This window comes from Lissotriton vulgaris, chromosome 3_1 (assembly GCF_964263255.1).
Source record: "Lissotriton vulgaris chromosome 3_1, aLisVul1.2, whole genome shotgun sequence".
NCBI classification, from domain to species: Eukaryota; Metazoa; Chordata; class Amphibia; order Caudata; family Salamandridae; genus Lissotriton; species Lissotriton vulgaris.
In genome coordinates this window covers 2,131,666,100-2,131,688,297 of record NC_141689.1, presented here as the reverse complement: position 1 = coordinate 2,131,688,297, position 22,198 = coordinate 2,131,666,100, and the positions used below count along the sequence as shown (strand labels likewise).

The following is a 22,198-nucleotide window of genomic DNA, read 5'->3' as shown; positions in this document are numbered from 1 at the left end:
ACATTTTATTTTATATTTTGTTGTTTTTCGCCAGGGTTGATGCAGCAAGATTCTGTCAGGAACAGTAATATATAAAATAGTAAAAGGTATCTACCTGCCCAAGTTCTTCATTGAGATTTGATGTCCGGGCCATTGCAGAGGTATCTGTTGGTTCGTAGTGCATGTCCATGTCCTAAAGAAACAACACAGTAAATGCGTGTAATTTCCACTCAGATTATTAGTATAACAAGCTTACCAAAAAACACAATGGAGCAACGATAACAGTACACTGTAAATCTCTGTCTTACGCTGTAATAAAACATTTTATTTTGGGCATACAACACGACACATTTAAGAATGTCTTGAAAGGTAGAGGGCCCAGAGTTGAGCTTGAAAAGAGGTGTTGCCTTTGTGTTTCTGCCTAGTCCCTGGCTTCTTCGCTGCCTATGTAGACCTTCTAAAAGAGATACAAACATCAGGCAGCAGAATTTATGCTCTGAATTCCCAATGCTCCTGTCCTTTCCTAAGGGACCTCTTTGTCAAGGAATCCCACTGAGGAATCACCTCTTCAAGGCAAGAAAGAAGATCTGTGACCCTGAAAAAGCTGTGTCCATGTTGGGGGCTCAAAATAGCTGCACAGGAAGAAGTGGCTGGGCACAAGATGGTCAGCTGACAAACCTAGAATGAGCAACTGAGACGAGAACCTGCATGAGTAGAGTAAGTTGGGCTCATCCAGAGGCATGGCGGCTGTGGTAAGAGAATAACAGGAAAGGCAAGGTATAGTGAGTAGACAATGACTTTTAGGACATACTGAAAAATATACAGCCTATATACCATTGATGACACCTTTTATTTTCATTTGTGAGTTTTCATTGCAGGCTCCTTCAGTCTACAGGAAGATGAAAGGAGACATCAAATAAAAAGAGCAAGCAAAACTATACCAAGAACGCAGGCCTGCCCTATAAATTGCAGCTCCTGAAAGCCACATTCAATTTCTTGTAGTTTCAGGACCAAGCACAGTTTTCTTTGAACAATTCAAGAGGCAGTGATTGATTAATATCTCTAATCTTGTCTAAAAGCAGGCATTCACATATGGCTGCAGGAACGACCTGAAGGAATAGTACAGTGTTCGGTTGCATCCTAAAATGATCTTGCTCATGTTCGAGGACTGGGTTTAAACTGTACCATAATGTAAAGAAAGAGAGCTGGCCCCATACAATGGGGTCAGGGCACAGTTACAGAAACTTTAGTTTAATCTCCACTCTGAGAACGGTCCACACAAAAGATTTTAACAAATATTTAAAAATTATATAATCTTCACAGTAGGGCGCAACACAATTTAATACATTACAAAAAAAATTAATTAACCCAAAAACAGGGAGAGAAACAAAAACAGACACAATTGTCTATATATACAAACTGATCTGTTCAATCTTTGGTAGGCAAATACTTCATGTGGTGGCCAAATCACCATCTACTAGATCCACAGTCCCAACGGATTCAGTATTTAAAATTATGTAGAAAATATAATATTACATCTCTGGATCCTTGCAGTATTGCTGTGGTACTGGATTTGGAAATATTTTTGGGCGATTGAGGTGTGAATGCAAAGTGCACATGTGAGTGAACTGTTCTCAGAGAACAAACTAAATTTAAGTTTCTTTAAACGGTTCCAAACATAAGGACCTTGTGATCAAAACAGTTTCCATTAGCACCCTTCTTGGTGAAAGAACAGGGTGAACCAACAGTCTGAAACTGCTTTTGGTGGATTGCAGGTTAATTTTCAGTAATGCGTAGTTTGATAGGATATTTGATGCTCAAGGCCTGTAGGCTCTGTTCATTATACAAACCGTCCTGAAAGTTACTAGTTGTTCCACTGGCAGGCAGAATGTGGAACAGAGAGCGGATTTGTGTGTTCCATCCTTTTCCTGCCATGGACAAGTCCTGCCGCTCAGCTTTGTCCCAGCTACAGTTGTCGTATAACTATTTTCCATGTGGCATGGGTGCATATCATTACAGTAATCTAGACCTGGTAGTCTACAACCACTGATAAAATCCACTGTGTTATATTTCGACTTTGCAAAGCCCAGCAAAGTGACCTTACACAATCATCAGGAGATTAACTAGAAGCATTAACAAGTGTATAGGTTAATGGTGATTTCCAGATTCTCTACTTTGGTTGAGGAACTGATGGACCAACTAGCATTAGTGATCACTGGAAAGGTGAACCTGGCCTGATTCAAGGTTTTCAAATGAATTTGATTTCTGTCTTTGAGCAGGTAAGGAATACATTCTTGGACATGGATGAGGCAGGTAGTAAATTGCCCCCTCCTAATCGTAAATCGTAAATCATACGTTCTTATATAGCGCCTTTCACCGAGAGGTCTCAAGGCGCTTGCTTTGGGAACCCGTCCTGGCTTGCGAGAAAACCCCTACTGGGCATCCCCCAGGTGAAAGCCAGGCATCCCATCGCGGTGGGGCCATAGTGGAGATTAAGCAAGCTATTGCCCAGAGTTGCAGAGCGTGAACCCATGATTCGAGTAGGTACCAAGGCGAGAATTATCGAGTCCGTGGACATTTTGAGCTCAAGACCTTGCCGCGTCGGGGATTGAACCCTGGTCCCGGGTCGGACCTCTGCGCCCGGGTCTGCCTCCTCTAACCGGTGAGCCACACAATCGGTTATGATATGTGCATCATCTGCACATTTCTCAAATAATTGGTCTATAATGTTTGGTAAAGAATGTAAGTGTAGGCTAGAGAAAGTAAGTACACACTGGCATGACAAAAGGATGATCCACAGAGAAACAGGCAGGCGATTTTGTGGTTTTCCAATGAGAAATGACTCAGGTTTACTTGAAGAGTACAATATATAAGGAACAGCTAGATACAATCCACTTCACTGCTTTCCCAAAGATGCCCCTGTAGTCATGGATGTGTTGAACAGTACAGAGTGATTAACAATGTTAATAGCTGGAGATAGAAGGCCAGTCCTATTAAGATGCTGGTTGATTCTCATCAAGAGCCCTCATTATTGTCTTACATATGTCAATATATGTAAATTCACCAACTCTGGTTGGTCTGAAGCCTGACTGCTGGTCCTCCAGCAGTGATAATTAATTGCTGTACTGTAAGAGAAGCCATCAACTACATCAAAAGTAACTGAAAGTGCTTCAGCTGCTTCTTCCTGGCAGTACGTTGGATGGTAATCCTGGTAAGGTAAATAGCTGTGCGGCCTTACAGCCAATCCTATAACACTGAATTTAACAGGAATATTCATTCACTACAATTACACAATAAAACCACAATAAAGTACCTGCGGAACCAAGGTTGAGTGCAAAGTAGGTACATGGTCACAGCATGTATGGTAAAGTGAAATTCACCGGCAAAAGGTGGGGATAAAAATCTGTAGAAGTTTAGGAGAAACCTTTGGAAGTTCAAACCGCAGTCAGCAGCAATGTGCATTCAGACAAATGGACAACAAAATGTGAACTTCTGGCGCATTAGGGAGCATACAACATACCTAACAAAATTTTGAGGTCCTTATTTACAAGGGTATTGGAAGAACAGGTAAAAAGTGGAATATGTGATGTTGAAAAAACCTCTACATTAACTGTAAGCATGCAGTTGGTACTCAGACCAGCCCTTCTTAAGACGTTCCCTCATGTTTCGGAGTTTTCCCTAAATGCAGGAACAGAGAGATCCAGAAATCTTTGACGGGTAAACAGTAATTACAAGCTACTTTGTAAGATCAATATTTACAGTAATACTATACACAACATCAAGAACTATGAATCTTCCAAATATTAATATTAACAAATTTAGAAGGCAGGGATCTTACATCGAACAATAAAAAACAGTTCCTATTGTCAAGAAAAAATGTAGGAAATTGCTCTGCGTACGTGACTACTTCTGATTTGCTTTTGCTGGAAATACACTGATCCATCTCTTTGGGGCCAGCTCAAAACTACTCACTTAAAGATTGTTACTTGATAGAATTACTTATGTTGAAAAAATAGATATCTGATGTAGAGCATTAAAACAACGCTAGAAGATAGTAAAATATATTAGATATATGAACCTTTAAACTCAAGGAATGCATTGGTTATTCATTTACTAGAACTGTCATGATTAATTAGGATATATCTACATACATACCCAATTTATGAAATACGCTTGTATAAACTTTACTACTTCCAAAGTAACCAACAAGCTGATCGGAATGAGATTGTTGAAGAGAATGATGAAGGTCAAAAAATTCAGTCCAAAGTTGCTAGCTCCTCCATCTGTTTAAAAGAAAGTAATAGAAAATACCATTAAAACGACAATAAATCTTCTTTCTACAAATTCTATGAGTGTTAAACATTACTTGACAGAAGTAGGTTGGGTTCTAACTCCCAACATGAAATAACTCATCACATATCTTTAAAAATAATTGATCCCTGCAACTTAAAAGCAATGTCACCGAAAAAAGCAAAACATGCTTTGTTGCATTGCCATACCAGATATGGTCCAGTTTGGTAGTTCTTATAATGCACAATGTTTGGCTCGTTAGTGTTTGAGACACATCTGGATTTCCAATTTCTTCTATTTCAGTGTGTCTAAGAAGCAGACACCTCCTAATATGTACAAAAGTGACATTGTCCAAAGGATAGGTTCACCTCATACTCGCAAACAAATTCCACATACTTGAGATACTATTTTTAGGCATGGGTATCTTCTGAAGAATCTATTTGGCGATGGATGAACCATTAGGCCCTGATAAGGAGCATTTCATGACATGGCATAACTACAAACTAGCATCATCTGGTGCCCCCCTCCTTTTCCCTCTTATATTATTCACCCAAATCATGAGAACCATTCAGCTTTATGTTTTTCCTTGGTTCCTTGGTTCGGCCTTAATGTTATCGAAAGAGTCAACCAACTAGGCTGAATTACAAAAAGAAATGCACAATGGTTTTGGCCTCATCTGCCACACAGAGAAATGCATTTTACACTAATGATAATTTGCTTCCTGGTGTGATCATAAATTGATTTTTCAACAAAAGGCATCTTTAGTATCTTTTTTTACCGTCCATGACAGCACATTAAGAGCCCTTTCAAGGGTGTAGCATGCTGGCTTTGCTATCTGTGTTTTCAATGTGTTTGAGGTCTCTCGATTTTACCATGGGTCTCCCTGTTTATGTGTTAAATTAAAGATTTTGAAAGGAACTGAGATTATGCATGCCAAATCCAACTTGAGAAGTTTAGAGAATTATATGTGGTGTTTCGCTCTGAAAATCAAGTACAAAGTAGAGCCCTTGATGTGTGAAGGTAAGCCTCAATGTTGTAGCATGTTTTTGCCTTGTAGAAAAAACTGAGTAGAGATATGTGAATGACTGTCTTTAGATGCTGAAATCTTCCATGAAAATATGAACACAATAAGAGGCGAGCAGATCAGAGCTATAACTAAACAAATTATCGGTAAAACAAGTTTTGGTGCCGAGTGGGCAGTACCATAGTTTAGTTTAGATGCTGTTTTTGAAATTCCCTGGGTGAGACATTGATACAAGGAGTTTATTGAGTTAACCAGTTTGCATTTAAGGGAATACTTGTGGATAGAGTTCAGTAGGGCAGCTTTTACACTGCATGTAGGAGATGGTGTTTGTGTTGAGAGGAAGTAATTCTCATGAAGTTTTTCGGGAGAAATCTTTGTGTCATGAGACATGGCTTTGGACATCAATGGCGGCATAAGAGCAACTAGAAGCACTAGTTCCCTACTGCTGAAACCACCACAATTTCATTAAAAAAAAAAAAAAAACTTACAACTGAACCGTCTCGGGCATGGCCACGACTATCTGGAACACCCTTCCACCGGCAATCAGAATGAATCCCTAAACTGCTTCATTCAAGAAAGAAGTCAAAAGGATACTGATGAACAAATCTATGCCAGTGAGCGCACAAACTATACTCCCGGGCATGATTTATACATTGCCTGCACGCATGCTTATTTCTCGCAAAGATACGTGCTTATTCTGTTTTAACCTTAGAAGGATGAAATGCTATTTGGCCTACTGGAATTCAAACCAGTTGTGAGATTATCCCAGAAATTTAGAAAGAATGTGAGGCACACTCAATAGCCCTCAAGCGCATTAAAAATCCAAACATATGGATGAAACATAGCATATCTTAAAGAGAGGTGTGACGGATAATTTGTCAAAACGATCGCGGGGCAGCGTCAAATAAAGTAATCCACTGAGCTATCACAATGCTCGCAGACAAACCAGCAACCTTCGGACAAAAATATTTTTTGTCCTAAAATGATCAAGGTTGCTGCATTGTTCATCCTCCAAAGCTTGCAGAATTTCACAAACAATGCAAATCAACCCATTACACTCATCGCTGGCCAAGAGAATGTACATCATTTCAATGAGGTCACAAAAGGACAATATTTTGCATGTAGTCATGATGGCCCAGCATAGAGAAAATAAATAGTAGCTGTGTAACAATACAAGCACTAGTAAAGCCAATAGGCAGTGGTGTAGCATGGGCGGGGCCACTGGGGCACTCTTAGGGGCACAGGGGCATTCTTAGGGGCGCATAATTTTTAAAGAAAAATGGGCGGATACTTGCCTTGCCCTGGGCACTGGCAATTCTTGCTATGCCGCTACAAACAGGTCTCGCCTTTTGTATCTAATGGCTTTGTCAAGGGTTTCAAGCCATGCTGAACAGTGTCCCTGATGCAGTGCAACATGGCTGAAAAAAAACATTTTACACCTATAATGTGTCTGCCTGTATCATTTCAAAGGCGCTTATCTACCCATCTGAGTTAGATCAGTAGATAAAAAGAAAACAAAAGCGCAAAAGTAATTTTTTTAAAGTGGGTCGAGAGAGAAACGGTGGGGAGGCAGAAGCAACACAGGGTATCAAAAGCAACACTGGAGGCACAAAACGGAAGCCAGTCGACCCCAGCTGAGTAGCTCTCCTTCCCTTCTTCTGGATCAGGCCCTCAGCTTGGGAGCTCCGGCGACTGTGGCCAGTCGACCCCAGCCGAGCAGCTTTTCCTCTCCAGCCCTGGATTCGGCTCTCTGCTTGGGAGCTCCGGCGATTGTAGCCAGTCGACCCCAGTTGAGTAGCTCTTCCCCTCCCTCTTTGGATCCGGCTTTTTGCCTGGGAGCTCCGGCGATTGTGGCCAGTCGACCCCAGTCGAGCAGTCTTTCTCCTTCCTCTCTAGACCCGGCTTTCTGCTTGGGAGCTCCGGCGATGGTGGCCAGTCGACCCCAGCTGAGTAGCTCCTCCCCTCCCATTCTGGATCAGGCTCTCTGCTTGGGAGCTCCAGCGATTGCAGCCAGTCGACCCCAGCAGAGTAGTCCTTTTCCTTCTCCTCTGGAGCCGGCTCTCAGCTTGGGAGCTCCGGCGAGTGAGGCCAGTCGACCCCAGCTGAGTAGCTTTCCCCTTCCCTCTCTGAAGGAGTTCGGCGATTTAGCCCTTACGATTTCATCTGGTTCGCCTCTGGATCCTCTTCCTCCAAAACTATGGAAGGTGTTTCAAGAGGATCTCTTCCAGCCCTTGCATGCCATCTGCTGCCAGTCATTTGAGACAGGTATTGTACCAAGTAGCTGGAAGAAGGCAGTGGTATCTCCGCTTTTAAAAAAACCTACGCTCGACCCTGCATGCCTTTCCAATTACCGGCCAATCTCCCTGCTTCCTTTTCCGGTTAAAATCATGGAAAAGTTGGTCACCCGCGCTCTGTCCGGCTTTTTAGAAGGGAACACCTGGTTGGATGAGATGCAATTCGGCTTTCGCCCAGCGCATGGGACGGAATCCGCGCTGGTGACCGTGTTAGATAATCTGCGGGCGCGAGTCGACAGTGGTCGGGCAGCATTTTTGGTGCTGCTCGACATGTCGGCCGCGTTCGACACGGTCAGCCATCCCACCTTGATCTGTAGGCTGGAAGAATGCGGGGTCAAAGACAAGGCCAGGGACTGGTTAATCTCCTACTTGGACTGCCGCCAACAACGGGTTTCGTTACCCCCCTTCAGTTCAGAGGAGCGGAGAGTGGGACAAGGAGTACCCCAGGGCTCAGCCATCAGCCCTATACTCTTTAATATCTACCTCCGCCCTCTAGTCCAGCTCATTAAATCCTTTGGTATCTCCGCATTTAATTATGCGGATGATATCCAGCTGGTCTTCTCCCTGGAGGAACAGGATGCAGTCACACTGGAGACTTTTCACCGGTGCATGCAGGCGACAGCGGAATGGCTCAGTTTGAACTCGTTACAGTTCAACAGAACCAAGACAGAGGTCTTGCACTGCTCCACTGATCGAGTTCCTCGAGATCTCCCAGCTGACTTCTGGCCTCCGTCCTTCTCAGAGACGGTGTCAGCTGCACAATCAGCGCGCAATCTGGGCGTTATTTTTGGGCCCAACCTGCAGCTGGATCTACATGTAAATAAGACCACCTCCACATGTATGATGCTGATTCGTATGCTGCGTAAGGTTCTACCTCTCCTCCCTGAGCAAGCCAGACCAGAAGTAGTGCGTTGTACCATCCTAAGTCGACTTGACTATTGTAACGCACTGCTTCTGGAGGCCCCGGTAACACTTCTGGGCAAGCTGCAAAGGGTGCAAAACATTGCTGCCAAACTCGCCCTCTCTCGCCCCTACCATAGCTCTTCTACGGCAGCGCTGCGAGAACTTCATTGGCTGCCGGTCCATCTGCGGGTGGGCTACAAAGCAGCGTGTATTGTGTTCAGGGCTATTCATGGCCTGGGCCCAATTCCTCTGCGGCGAATGTTTGCCTGGTATCGTCCAGCTCGAGCTCTACGCTCCTCGTCGTCCAGGCTACTGGTAGTTCCGCGATTCCAGAGAGTGAGGATGGGCGGCCGTTCGTTCAGAGTAGCGGCAGCCAAACTCTGGAACTCTCTGCCAGTATCCTTGAGAAGCCTTGAAGATCTCTTAGCTTTTAGAAAGGCTCTGAAAACTCACCTTTTTCCTAGGATAGGCTGAACTACTGTTTTCGCTGGATTATGGGTCAAAGCGCCAGGATGCCCTTGGTGGTGACAGGTCGCGCTATACAAGTATGCCACAATACAACAATACAAATCCCAGGAAAACAAAATGAAGGGCATGGGAGGGGAGAAGAAACACGAAAGGGAATGGAGAAGAAGAAAATGGGGAAGAGGGGGAGCAACATAAAGTATGGGTGGAGACAATATAAAACAGGCAAGAGAAAGAGAGACATGGAGCTGAGGGGTAGAAGCACACAGGCAAGAAAGCAACGTGGGGAGCATACGAGGAGGACCACATCACAGCAGGAAGCTGGGGAGAAGCAAATGGGCGAAAGACCAAAACAGGGTGCGGAGGAGAAAGAGCAGTGCACAGAGAGGAGGAGGAAGCCCACTATGAAGACCGCTAGAAACCCATCGAAAAAAGAAGGCCTCTAAAAGAGAGCAGAGGAAGCATAGAAGCCAGCCAATCCAGGAAATGGTAAAAAGGCTATGTGCATGGGAGGGACACACCCAAGATGGACAAGGCAAGCCACTGAATTAGAAGCAGGCAAATGAGAGTGACAGGGAAGCTAACCAATAGTAAGTAACAGGCTGTATGTTTATGGTAAGCCCCGATAGATCGTGCAACAGACAGTGCATGCACTGTCTAGAAGTCTCCTATTAAAAGGCTTATCATTAAGAGTACATGTGGGAGTCTGGGTATTTCCAGTAAACCCATTGTCGAGGACAAAATATCAGATTTCTAGAAATGCAAATGGGTAGAACAAGGCAAAAAGATGGATTACCTTACAATAGGACATACACTAAAACCCTCCTTAATTGGCTGTAGTCTTCCGGTTGTCAGCACGACATTCCAAAGCAATGCTGGTAGAAGTTAGTATTGAAATTAATAAATCAATCTGTCAATTACTGACTTAAGGTGGCGAAAAAACTGTAATTGTAACTCAAGTCTCAATTAATCAGCAAAAAGAGACAGAAATATTCAAACAGGGCACAATTTTTTAAGCTTTTAGTTAACAGCCACAATTCTACAATTAAAAGACCTATACCGATAATTTGTGCAGAATGTTTAATTAGTACGCAAAAATCCCCAAGAATGCACATCTAAATCTACACAAATCATAGATATAAACACATACTTCCTCCACTAAACTTACCACTGAGGAAGATGATTTAAATCCCGGGTGGGGTGGAAGGAAAGAATTGGCCATGGCTTCTGCTACCCTGGTGGTCAAGTTTCCATCCTATTTAGAAAACTACACCTGCCTGGCAGGATCTCTGCGTTGTGAGAGGAGCAGCCACTGTAGTTGCTCGCCTCACAGCGCACCATAATAAAGATATATACTTCACAAAACTCTTCAGGTAAAATGTATTAAATTAGTTGTCAATAGCATGCATGCGAGTTCTATCAGGGAAACAGCTGGAACCATTCTGATGGCTCAAACCAGGAGGTGAAGACAGGGAGTGGTGGGAGGACAGTGGGAAATACCAAAGTGGAATATATGTATAAAGAGCAGGTATGTAGTACTAATCCTAACACATCTCCTTAGGCAGGAAAAAATAATCTGCACAAGGGCAGGAAGGAATTAGAGGAAACAGAAAGATACAATGTGTGAAAGGCATATAATGGAATTACAGCAAGTGTGCAGTTAGACATATTAACTAGCAATGTAATCATGTTACTATTTGAGGACCCTTCTGGACGCCCGTAAAGACCTCATGTTGAGGTCACTCACATTAATGGTACTATTACAAGGAGAAATAGTAAATTCACCGGTATCACGGTTGTGACGGTCACATTTGAGAACACTATTCGCACTACATGTATTACAATTGTCTAGGAAGAGAATGCTGGGCCCCACCCCTTAAACTTATTGAGGCACTGAAAAAGCGCGAGACCCTTCTCTTCACCCTGTGAGAAAGTAAATCTGTACCAAATCTCAAGGTTGAACACTATGTTTTTTAACTCCGGACGAGAGTTAAATCTCATCTTATAAACGGACTGGTGAACCTCAATCTTTTCCATGATATTCCCTCAATCAACTCCAGCAATGCTGCTACCCTTCATTCAAATACTTGTAGCACTGTTAGGTGTGGTATGGTAAGCCCACATCAATTCTTGCAAAGCCCTCTCGACATCTATACCAGTCGCACATGCTCTTTGGGCACACTCTTTCCAATTACATCTAAAGCTACCGTATCCCATAGTTTATGTGATGTTTCTATAACACAAAATGGTGTTCACCTTACCACTTTGGTTTTATCACTGGCTGCACAATTGTAACAAAACTTAACTTCATTCTCCATCATAGAAGGTAAGGAATATGCTACTTACCAGTATGCATCTGTTCTTGGCATGTAGGGCTGCTGACATTCATATCTGTGCATAGATTGCTGCCTAGTGTTGGGTCCGGATGATTGCACATTGTTGTCCTGGAAGAGTCTTCGACGTATCACGAGATAGGTGGCTCCTCCCCCGGACTACAGTGCGCATGGGCATCCTCTCCATCCTCAGATTGTTTTTCGCCATTGTGGCAGGGATGGAGTATGATACAGTAAGTGATGTCCATGCTATAGAATAATTCTGAGTGCTTCAGCTGCGACAGGCACCGGGGAGGAGGGAGGGCGATATGAATGTCAGCAGCCCTACATGCCTAGAACAGATGCATACTGGTAAGTAGCATATTCGGTTCGAGGCATGTGGGCTGCTGAATTCATATCTGGGCATAGAATGTATAGCAGTCTCCCTCTTAGCGGTGATTGCCCGTGCCAGCCGCAGCAGCCTGAAAAAGAGTCTTGAGTACAGCCTGTCCTACAGCTGCTTGCTGTTTGGAGTGTACATCTACGCAGTAGTGTTTGGTAAATGTATGTATGGTGGTCCATGTGTCTGCTCTACTTAGTCTTCTAGAGGAATGTTTCCCAGGAAAGCCATGGTTGCCCCTAACTTGCGAGCGGAATGCGCACTTGGGGGAACTGTTAACGTGCGTTTAGCTTTCTGATAACAAATTTGTATGCCCTAATAATCCATCTGGCTATACCTGATTTTGAAATGGGGTTGCCTTTGTGTTGTGGTGAAAAGGCAACAAACAGTTGCTTAGTTTTCCTGAAAGGTTTTGTTCTGTTTATATAGTACAGGAGAGCTCTCTTAACATCCAGGGTATGTAGAGCTCTTTCTGCCACTGAATCTGGATTTGGGAAGAACACTGGCATTTCGATAGTCTGATTGATGTGAAACTGGGAGACCACCTTCGGCATAAATTTAGGGTTTGTACGCAGCACTACCCTATTTGCATGAATTTGTATGAATGGCTCCTGAATAGTTAGGGCTTGTAGCTCACTAACTCTCCTAAGTGATGTAATCGCCACTAAGAAAGCCACTTTCCACGTTAGGAATTGAATCTCAAACGAGTGTAGAGGTTCGAAAGGTGGGCCCATCAGTCTGGTTAGAACCACGTTGAGGTTCCAGTCAGGTGAAGGTGGGTGTCTTGGAGGAATCACTTGTTTGAGTCCTTCCATAAAAGCTTTAATAGCAGGTACTCTGAAGAGTGAAAGGTGTTGCCCGTTCTGAAGATAAGCTTCCACCGCAGCCAAATGTATGCGTATGGAACTGTAGGCTAGATTGCATCTATGTAAATGTAACAGGTAACATATGATGTTTTGAGTGGATGCATCTAGTGGATTTATGTTGTTATTGGTACAATAGATTACAAATCGTTTCCACTTTGCCGCATAGCATGCTCTGGTTGTAGGTTTTCTTGCCTCTTTGATAATATCCATACAGTCAGGAGGCAAGTTCAGGTAACCGAACTCTATGACCTCAGGAGCCAGATCGCAAGGTTCAACTGTTGCGGATCTGGGTGCTGAATGTCTCCATGGCTCTGCGTTAAAAGACTGGGTGTTAGTCGCAGCCTTTGATGAGGCACCGCGGAAAGTTCTAGGAACGTGGTGTACCACGGTTGCCTCGCCCACGTTGGAGCAACTAGGATGAGTGTCATGGAGGGTTGTCGCAGTTTGCGTGCCCTTAGAGGTATAAGCGGGGCTGGGGGAAAAGCGTACGCAAACCTGCCTGACCAGTTCATCCATATCGCATTGCACTGAGACTGCGGATGTGGAAACCTGGCGGCGAAGTTTTGGCATTTTGCTTTTTCCCTTGTGGCGAACAGGTCTATCTCTGGGTGACCCCACCGCTGGAAGTACGGTTGCAGCACTGAGGGATGTATCTCCCACTCGTGCATCTGGTGGCTGTGTCTGCTGAGCAGATCTGCCATCAGGTTGTCCCTGCCTGGGAGGTGTTCCGCCATGAGGAATATGTTCCTCTGAATGGCCCACTTCCACATGCTTTGCGCTAGGTGTGACAACTGTGGAGAGTGTGTCCCTCCCTGCTTCTGTATGTAGTACATGGCAGTCATGTTGTCCGTCCGGATCAACAACTTTGTTGCACAAATGCACCTTGAACGCCTTCATTGCCATGAAGATTGCCATCAGTTCCAATAGGTTGATATGCATCTTCCTTTGCTGTGTTGTCCATAGTCCCTGCACTGTGTAGTGGAGGACCTGCGCTCCCCAGCCCAGGAGAGATGCGTCCGTCGTCAACACTATTTGTGGCACAGGCTCTCGGAACAGTCGTCCCCTGCAAAGGTTTTGTGGGTTCCACCAATGCAGAGAGTGGTATGCGCGACCGGTCACCAACACTAGGTCTTTCAATTGTCCTTGAGCCTGGTTCCACTGCCGTGCTAAGCACTCCTGAAGCGGACGCATGTGAAGTCTCGCGTGAGGGACTATGAAGATGCAGGAGGCCATCATGCATATCAACTGCATAAACACCCTTGCTGGGAGCGAGTGTTGGGGTCTGAATTTCTGAATCAGTAATTGAATGCTGTTGATTCTCGCTGAGTTTGGCTGTGCCCTTGCTACCAGAGTGTCTATAGTTGCTCACAGGTACTGTTGTAAGTGGGCAGGTTGGAGACGGGACTTAGGGTAGTTCAATGAGAATCCGAGGCTGTGGAGGAGGTAAATAGTGCGAGACATGTGGCTGGCACACTGCTGGACTGACTTTGCTTGGATGAGCCAGCTGTCCAGATATGGGTAAACGTGGACATGGTTTCTTCGTAAGTGCGCTGCTACTGTCGCCAGGCACTTGGTAAACACCCTGGGGGCAGTTGTCACCCCGAAAGGTAGTACCTTGAACTGGTAATGTTCATTTTGTATGGTAAACCTGAGATACTTCCTGAGTGCAGGACGTATTGGTATGTGGAAGTATGCGTCCTTTAGGTCTAGCGTTGCCAGGAAGTCTCCTGGAGTGAGCAATGGCAGAACCTGTTGTAAAGTGAGCATGTGAAAATGTACTGACAAGATGTATTGGTTTAGGGGCCTGAGGTCCTGTATTGGCCTGAGAGACCCGTCCTTTTTGGGTATTAAGAAGTACAGCAAGTATACCCCTGTGCCTTGTTCTTGTATGGGGACGAGTTCTATGGCCCCCTTTTGCAGCATGCTGATAACTTCTTGCTGCAATAAGGCTATATGCTCTGCGGCATAGGACGGTGTCTTGGGGGTATGTTGGGTGGAGTGGAAGTGAGCTCTAGACAATAGCAGTACTGAATAAGCTGTCTCACCCACCTGTCTGTGGTAATGCTCTCCCAGACTGGCAGGAACTGTTGTAATCTCCCCCCGACCAGTGTTACATGGTCCGGGGGCAATGACAAGACATCACTGTTTATTATTGGTGGAGGATCTGGTGTTGTTCCCTCGTCCTCTGCCTTTGCTGCTGTTTCCACGGTATCCACCTCTATTGTTTTTATTATAGGTGGTCTGCGTGCTCCCTTTATTGTATGGACCTTGTTGTGATGCCTAGCCTCGCGTGGCTCCTCTGTTACTGAAGCGATGAAAGGAACTTCCCCTGAACTGTTGGGACTGCAAGGCACCCATAGACTTGGCTGTTTCTGTGTCTTTTTTAATATTTTCTAAGATTGTGTCCACATCAGGACCAAATAAAAAGTAAGGGTTTACAGGCTGATTTAGTAATGTGGTCTGAATTTCAGGTTTGAACCCAGAGATTCGCATCCAAGCATGTCTCCTGAGCATGACACTTGTGTTAATGGCTCTGGCTGCAGTGTCTGTTGCGTCTAGCGCGCATTTGATGGATGCGTTTGTTATGAGCTTCCCTTCCTGGATTAGCATTTCTGCTCCTTCTTTGTAGGCCTCTGGCAAATGTTGAAGCAGTTGTTCTAAAGTGTCATAATGCGCCCTATCGTATCTGGCTAATAGGGCCTGTGTATTGGAAATTCTCCAGATATTAGCTGCTTGGGCAGCTACCCTTTTCCCTGAAGCTTCCAATACTTTCGATTCCTTGTCTGGAGGAGGAGCATCACCCGTAGTCTGCGAGTTGGCTCGCTTACGAGCATTTGAAACCAGCAGAGAGTCCAATGGCAACTGCCCCTTAATATATGTAGGGTCCACAGGCGCCGGTCTGTACTTTCTTTCAATCCTGGGGTTTATAACCCTTGCTCTAGTGGTTTCTTTGAAGATGTCCCCTGCGTGTTTAAGGACACCTTTTAGCATTGGTAAAGTTTTAACAGATTTCTCCGAAGTGGAGAAAGTGTCGAACAGGAAGTTCTCCTCCACTGGGTCAGCGTGCATGTCCACATCATGATTTAGCGCTGCCCTTTCAATCAAAGCGTTGAACGCAGCTGTATCTTCTGTTCGGGAAGTTTTAACAGGATAAGAAGGAGTATCCGGAATAGTCTGTGACTCCCCCTGGTCAGCAGGGTCCTTCCAGGCTTGAGTCTGGTGTAGTAACTCAAGTGACAAGAGTAAATTGAACTCAGTATTTATTTCAAGCTCCCGCTAGCGCGACATACACTTGAGGCATACAGGAGAATAATGGCCGTTAACTCCGCCACCAACTGTCAGGCAAGCACTACGTCAGCGGGCAGCACGAGACCAGTGCCTCGCGCTCACAGTGTACACAGCGCGAGGCAAGCTGGCTCACTACATATCTCCTTTCCTTAAACAGACAGAGAGGAAGGAAAAGGAAGAAGACAAGAAGATAAAAGGTAAGCACAGGGAGAGAAGAGAAAATCAAAATCAACGACGGAACCTAATAGGAACTCTAATAGTTCTGGCGCTTCTTCTCACCAAAGAGGATTGAGGAGAGGAAGACTGAACACTTAACTCACATGAGGCATTGTCACTTGATGCATTTTTTGCATCATTAGAGTTCAACAGATTGTTCTCGGCATTTTTAACTTTTACCACCTTGTTGACGTTCCACCAGTGCTGTCCATTGACACGAACAGCACTACCACAGACTTTGTCAACTACAACGATATCACCAAACTTGGTTTCACCTTTTTTTACAAAACCTTGTTTCTTTATCCTTACACAGTCCCCCACAACAAATGCCCTGTTTTTAACATGTTTTCTTTCATCAAAATATTCTTTCTGTTTAGATTGAACTTTTTCATTCCTCTTTCTGACCTGTTCATCAATATCTTGGGGAGAAGAATGAGATTTGAACCATTTGGACATCCATGCTGGTCTAAATTCCGTGCAAGGTTTCCTCCCCCTAAGAAGTTCAAAGGGAGACACTCCTGTAGATGAATGCGGGGTGGTCCTGTAGAACCATAGCATGGCTCTCACACTCTGGGGAACAGCTTTGTGGTGTACAATAGCCCATTTAACGCAATCACCAATGACTCTGTTGAGTCTTTCCACCAGCCCATTGGTTTGGGGATGGTAAAGGGAACTTCTATAGTGTGTGATGGCTGATTCTTTAAGGAATTCTTCCACCTCAGTGGACACAAACTGCACCCCATTGTCGGATATGATGGAAAGGGGAAACCCTTCTCTCATGAAAGTTTCTTTCATGAAGTCGATGATCTCTTTGGAGTCGACCTTGGACACAAACTTGGCTTCAGGCCACTTAGTATAGTAGTCCATCATAACGATGGCAAATTTGCATTGATGGGGTAAGTTATGGAAGGGTCCTAGCACATCTATACCCAGTTTCTCCCACGGGGCACCTGGAAGGGGTATGGGCGTGAGTGGTGGACAGGATGTACGAAAGCTTTTGTCACAGGATGAACAAACTGTACATTCTTGCACCATCGCATCAATATCTTTATCCATCTGGGGCCACCAGAAGTACTCTCTTACTCTACGTTTGGTGAGTGTGGCTCCTAGGTGTCCTTCATGGGCCTTGGCTAACAACGTGGTTCTAATTTTCTCGGGGGGTACCAGTTTCTCAATTCTGAAAACTAAACCATCTTCAATGGTGAGTTCATCGTTCACCTTCACATAGGGTTGTAAGTCCACACCCACGTTCCTTTCCCTCGGCCACCCTTGGATGATGTACTTTTTCACTTCCTTTAAAACTTGATCACATTCTAGCGCTTCCCTCCAACTTTCTTGTCCTACTGAGCATACATGTAACAGTTCAACACTGGCAATAATACAATCTTCATTATCATCACAACAGCACTCATCATTACTTTGCATGGTTATGTTCGGGGAGGGAGGTAGGCGTGACAAAGCGTCTGCTCTCACATTTTTCCCTCCAGCAATATGGACAACATCAAAATTGTACTGTAATAACTTGGAAGCTAGACGTGCAATGCGGGGAGTGGCACTGCGACCTTTGGTGTTACCCAGAATAGACACTAGTGGTTTATGGTCTGTTTGGAGAGTAAATTTGCGCCCCCACAGATAGTTTTTAAACTTTTCAATGCCCCACCAACATGCTAGGAGTTCCTTCTCAATCACAGAGTAGTGTGTTTCTGCCTCTCTAAGTACTCTGGAAGCAAACCCTACTGTATGTTCATTAGGACCAAGTTGTTGTGTCAAAACAGCGCCCAACCCATAGTTGCTGGCATCAACAGTCAAAGTGCAAGGCACTTCCTGAACAAAGGGCTTCAAGGCACTAACAGTGCACAACTTATCTTTGATCCATTCAAACGCCAATTTGCATTCTTCATCCCACACAAATTCACATTTATCTTGTAACAATCTAGAAATGGGGCGAATATTGGTGGCATAGTCTTGGATAAAGCGGGAATAGAATTCTGTGAGTCCTAAAAGCGATTTAACTCCTGCTTTGTCTTTCGGAGCAGATGCATCAACTATGGCTTGAACCAAACTCGGTTTAGGTGTGACGCCTTGACTAGAAATTGTGTGGCCCAGATATTCCACACTGTCTTTGGAGAATACACACTTATCTCTTTTAAGAACAACACCGTGCTCTTGGAAAATGGACAAAATCTTTGACAAAACAATGTCATGCTCCTGTTGATCCTTTGCATATACCAGGACATCATCTTGAAAAATAGCAAAATTTTTTATTCCTTTGAGTAGATTGACCATGACTCTCTGAAAGACAGAGGCTGCCGACGCCAGGCCAAATGGCATACGGCAGAACTGAAATAATCCAGATGGAGTGTTAAACGCAGTGAAGTGGCGAGAATCTTTGTCAAGCTCAATCTGGTGGTATGCAGAGGCCAAGTCGAGTTTAGTGAAAACTTTAGCTCCTGCCACAACACCTAGCATTTCTGCGATGTTCGGTAGTGGGTGCGAGTCCACCCAGATCACTTTGTTCAGGCTGCGCAGGTCAATGCATATCCTGAGATCATTGTTCTTCTTTCTTGCTACAACTAATGCAGAAGACCAATCCGACGATTCAATAGGTTCAATTACACCTCTTTTTTGCATAGACAAGAGCTCTTTTTCCAAGTCGTTGCGGATGCTGAAAGGTATACTCCTTATTTTGTGCTTGACAGGCACGGCATCACTCTTTATCTTTATCTTGTGCTTGAACCCCTTGATTTTTCCAAGTTCACCAGAAAACACTTTTGGAAATTTATTGAGAAGCTCTTCCACATGTGTTTGGTCGCGGATAACCAAAACTTGTTCTTTTGCTCCAGGACATAACATCATACTGAACAAACCTTGATGGAACCATCCCAGAATGTCTAATCCATCGACAGCCACATAAATTTTCCCATATATGTGCCTGTTTTTGAACACCAGGACATCTTCAAAATACCCAAGAAGTTCAATGCTCTTCCCATTGTAGGATACCGGTTCACGATCAGGAGGTTCCAGGGATCTTTTACCCCATTTTTCTCGGAATAAAGTTTCACTGATAAGTGTGATCCTTGCGCCTGAATCTACTAAAAGTCTCAGACTTTTATCTCCAACACTTATGATAGCATACGGGTCAACACAGTCATTCGGATCACCAGTTATTATATCTTTTTCACTCACTACTAGAACCATGTCTTTAAGTTCACAGAGGGCGTCTTCGCTGTCACTGTCACTCGAGTCTTTAATACACGCCACTTGGTTGTGATTTTTCTTGTCTGTCTGGCACACTTTGTCAAAATGCCCCAACTTTCCACACTTACGACATGTAGCATTCCTTGCCGGACAAGGCCTTCCGCTTCTGTTATGTGAAGGATAACCGCACCTGAAGCAGATATCTGTCCTTTTGAAAAATTTGTTAAGTTGCAATTCTTTTTTCCTCACTACATTTTTAAAGCGAACTGGGGTCACCACTTCAGCATTTTTACTTTCAAGTTCTCTGATTGAGGATTGTGAAGTTTCAATGCTTTTAGCTATGCGGATTGATTCATCTAAAGACGGATTTTCTAAGGACAGCAACTTTTGTCTGATGGATTTGTCCAGGCATTTACTGATGAATTGATCACGCACTAGTTGCTCACTAAAATTCTCAAATTCACATTCCGCCACCATTTTCCTCAAAGCAGTAATGTACGTGTCAACATCCTCCTCTGTTTTTTGTGCTCTCTTGAAGAATTTATGCCTTAAAACTACAACACTGGGTTGCTTGTCGTACCTTGTCTTGAGTTTATTAACTGTTCTTTGATACTCATCAGTTTCTTCACCTCCTTCATTAACCACTTCGGGTAAATGTTTAAGTGTTTCTCTACCTTCAAACCCCAATGAGTGAAGAAGTATAAATCGTTTTCTTTCTGCTCTAAACCTGTGCGCTCCAATGGCACCCAAATAATTCTCAAATGCGTCAAACCATTTTCTCCATGCCACGGGTGGTTCACCTGGGGTATCTAAGAAAGGAGGCGGAGGGTGAATTGACTGCATCATTGCCTATTTTGTGAAGAGAGCAAGATGCAAAATGTATGCCACAGCAGTTTCCTTTGTAGTCAAACAGCAAATATATATTTTACAGTCAAATAGAACAAAAGTGGTTCACGATAAGCTGGAAGAACACAAACGATTGTCCCAGGACCTGACCGTGTCAATATCCTTTATAATGTGGAGAAAATAAAATCATCGGGTGTTTGTTCCCATTGTATCTCCTTTCCCTAATAAACAGGATCAGTATGTCGTGCTATACTTTTGTTCCCACAGATGAGTTGTGTGAGGCCCAGCGATGCTTTTTCTGAGAAACTACACTAGTTTCATGCAGCAAAACGCTTTAAAAAAAGTCTTTCCCACTGAAGTGAGCTCACATCCAACCGGGTTACTTCCCCTTTAAGCAGCTATGAAAGACAGCAGCCTGTGCCGGGAAGCTAATGAGGTAGGCGTCCTTACGCGTGACTTACTTGAGTCTGCGCAGTCCCAACTTCAGCGTCTTACATCCGACTGAATCGGAGAGAAAGGGGAAACCGCCGATCGTCAGCAGAGCCGATCTAACATGCAGGGTGACGGCGCTGTGAAACGCGGTCAGCTTTCATCATCTTCGCCTTACATTTCCTGTCTTCGTGCCGGGTAAGCCATGTTTTTTCTTCAGGCTGCACGGGTTCGTTGCGGAAGCTTGAGCACCTCGTCGCCAATCAAGAGTGTAGTAACTCAAGTGACAAGAGTAAATTGAACTCAGTATTTATTTCAAGCTCCCGCTAGCGCGACATACACTTGAGGCATACAGGAGAATAATGGCCGTTAACTCCGCCACCAACTGTCAGGCAAGCACTACGTCAGCGGGCAGCACGAGACCAGTGCCTCGCGCTCACAGTGTACACAGCGCGAGGCAAGCTGGCTCACTACATCTGGTCATCCTGATCCGTGTCCGCAGGGTAATGATATTGTTCATCATCGTCATACCCCATATCCTCAGTAGTGGGAGAGTATGCAGAAGCGTCCTGGCCATGGTACCCTACGGTCTCAAAAAGGACAAGCGACGTTGAAGAATCCCTTTTCTTCTTGAGTGGGATTTTGTATGATTCCACAGGATGTTCCGACCTTATCTTCCTTTGATAGATAGTAAGTCTACCAGATTCGGAGTCGATATATAGCTTCGACTGGTCATCTTACTAGGGCTCCTGATACAAAACATCCTCTTCTAGAGGATGTGTCCGTTTTCCCAACGACACCGTCTTGGACGTTTCGACCCCAGACTTCGGATCGAGCGCTTTAGGGCGCGCAGTCGGGTGCAGACAGAACTTTATTGGCGGCACAGTGTCTTTAGACAGACCGACCTTCTTCGGGGCCGGCATCGATGGAGGCCCGACCGATTTTGCCTTTTTGCCAGTAAGTTTATGTCCTTGCGTCGACTTCAGCGCTTGTGGCGTCGGAGGCGCACTTCTTTGTTTCGGCTCGACGTGGTCTTTTGAGGAGCTCTTGGATTTCGGCTCGAGGCCTTTGACGAGCTAGGGCCTGTTGACTATATGCTTCGGATCGAGAAGCTTCCGAGACTCGAGTCCCTTGTTTGTGTCGCTGTCCGGCGACGTTGACTTCATCGGCTCGACATGCTTGGATTTGATGGTAGACTTTAGCGCACCGATCTTCAAATCGACACTCTTCACTTTTGACCCCGCAGGGTCGTCAACACCTCTTTTGTTCGTCGACTCCGATGGGTTGGAGCTCTTCGATCCGAAGACTGATTTCAGCAGTTTTGGTTTCGATTTTGACTCGAGGGTTTTCGGTTTCGTTTTTAGTAGGTGGATCGATGGCTCATGTGATAGATTCTTAGCCGGGCCTTGATGCGGGGCTATAGAATGTTCTTGAAGATCTTGGCTAAGGCCTTCTGGCGATGCCTCGACATGAGCCTTTGGAAGCCTTTGAAGGTCTGTTTCGGGCCCTGTACCCACCGCTGGGCCTGGTTCATCGCTCGAGTCGTCGTCAACGGCTCCGATGGGGGATACGTCGTCCCTTACCTCGACGACGTTTTCATCCTCGACGTTCTCCTCGTCGTCTTCATAACAGTTGGAGTCATGCTCCGAGCCGGGATCCGACTGCTGTTCTGGATCCTCAGTCTCGAC

At 44.8% G+C, this 22,198-nt stretch overlaps 1 protein-coding gene across 1 annotated transcript in view; it reads right to left on the bottom strand.

The window, feature by feature from the left end:
- Positions 1-22,198, bottom strand: part of ATP8A1 (ATPase phospholipid transporting 8A1) — a 780,070-nt gene that overhangs the window by 392,083 nt on the left and 365,789 nt on the right. The window contains exons 12-13 of the mRNA XM_086963885.1: positions 4,135-4,262; positions 95-172 (exon numbers count right to left, since the gene is read on the bottom strand). Of these exons, the coding sequence (XP_086820011.1) occupies positions 95-172; positions 4,135-4,262 (206 nt within the window). The remainder of the gene's footprint in view (positions 1-94; positions 173-4,134; positions 4,263-22,198) is intronic.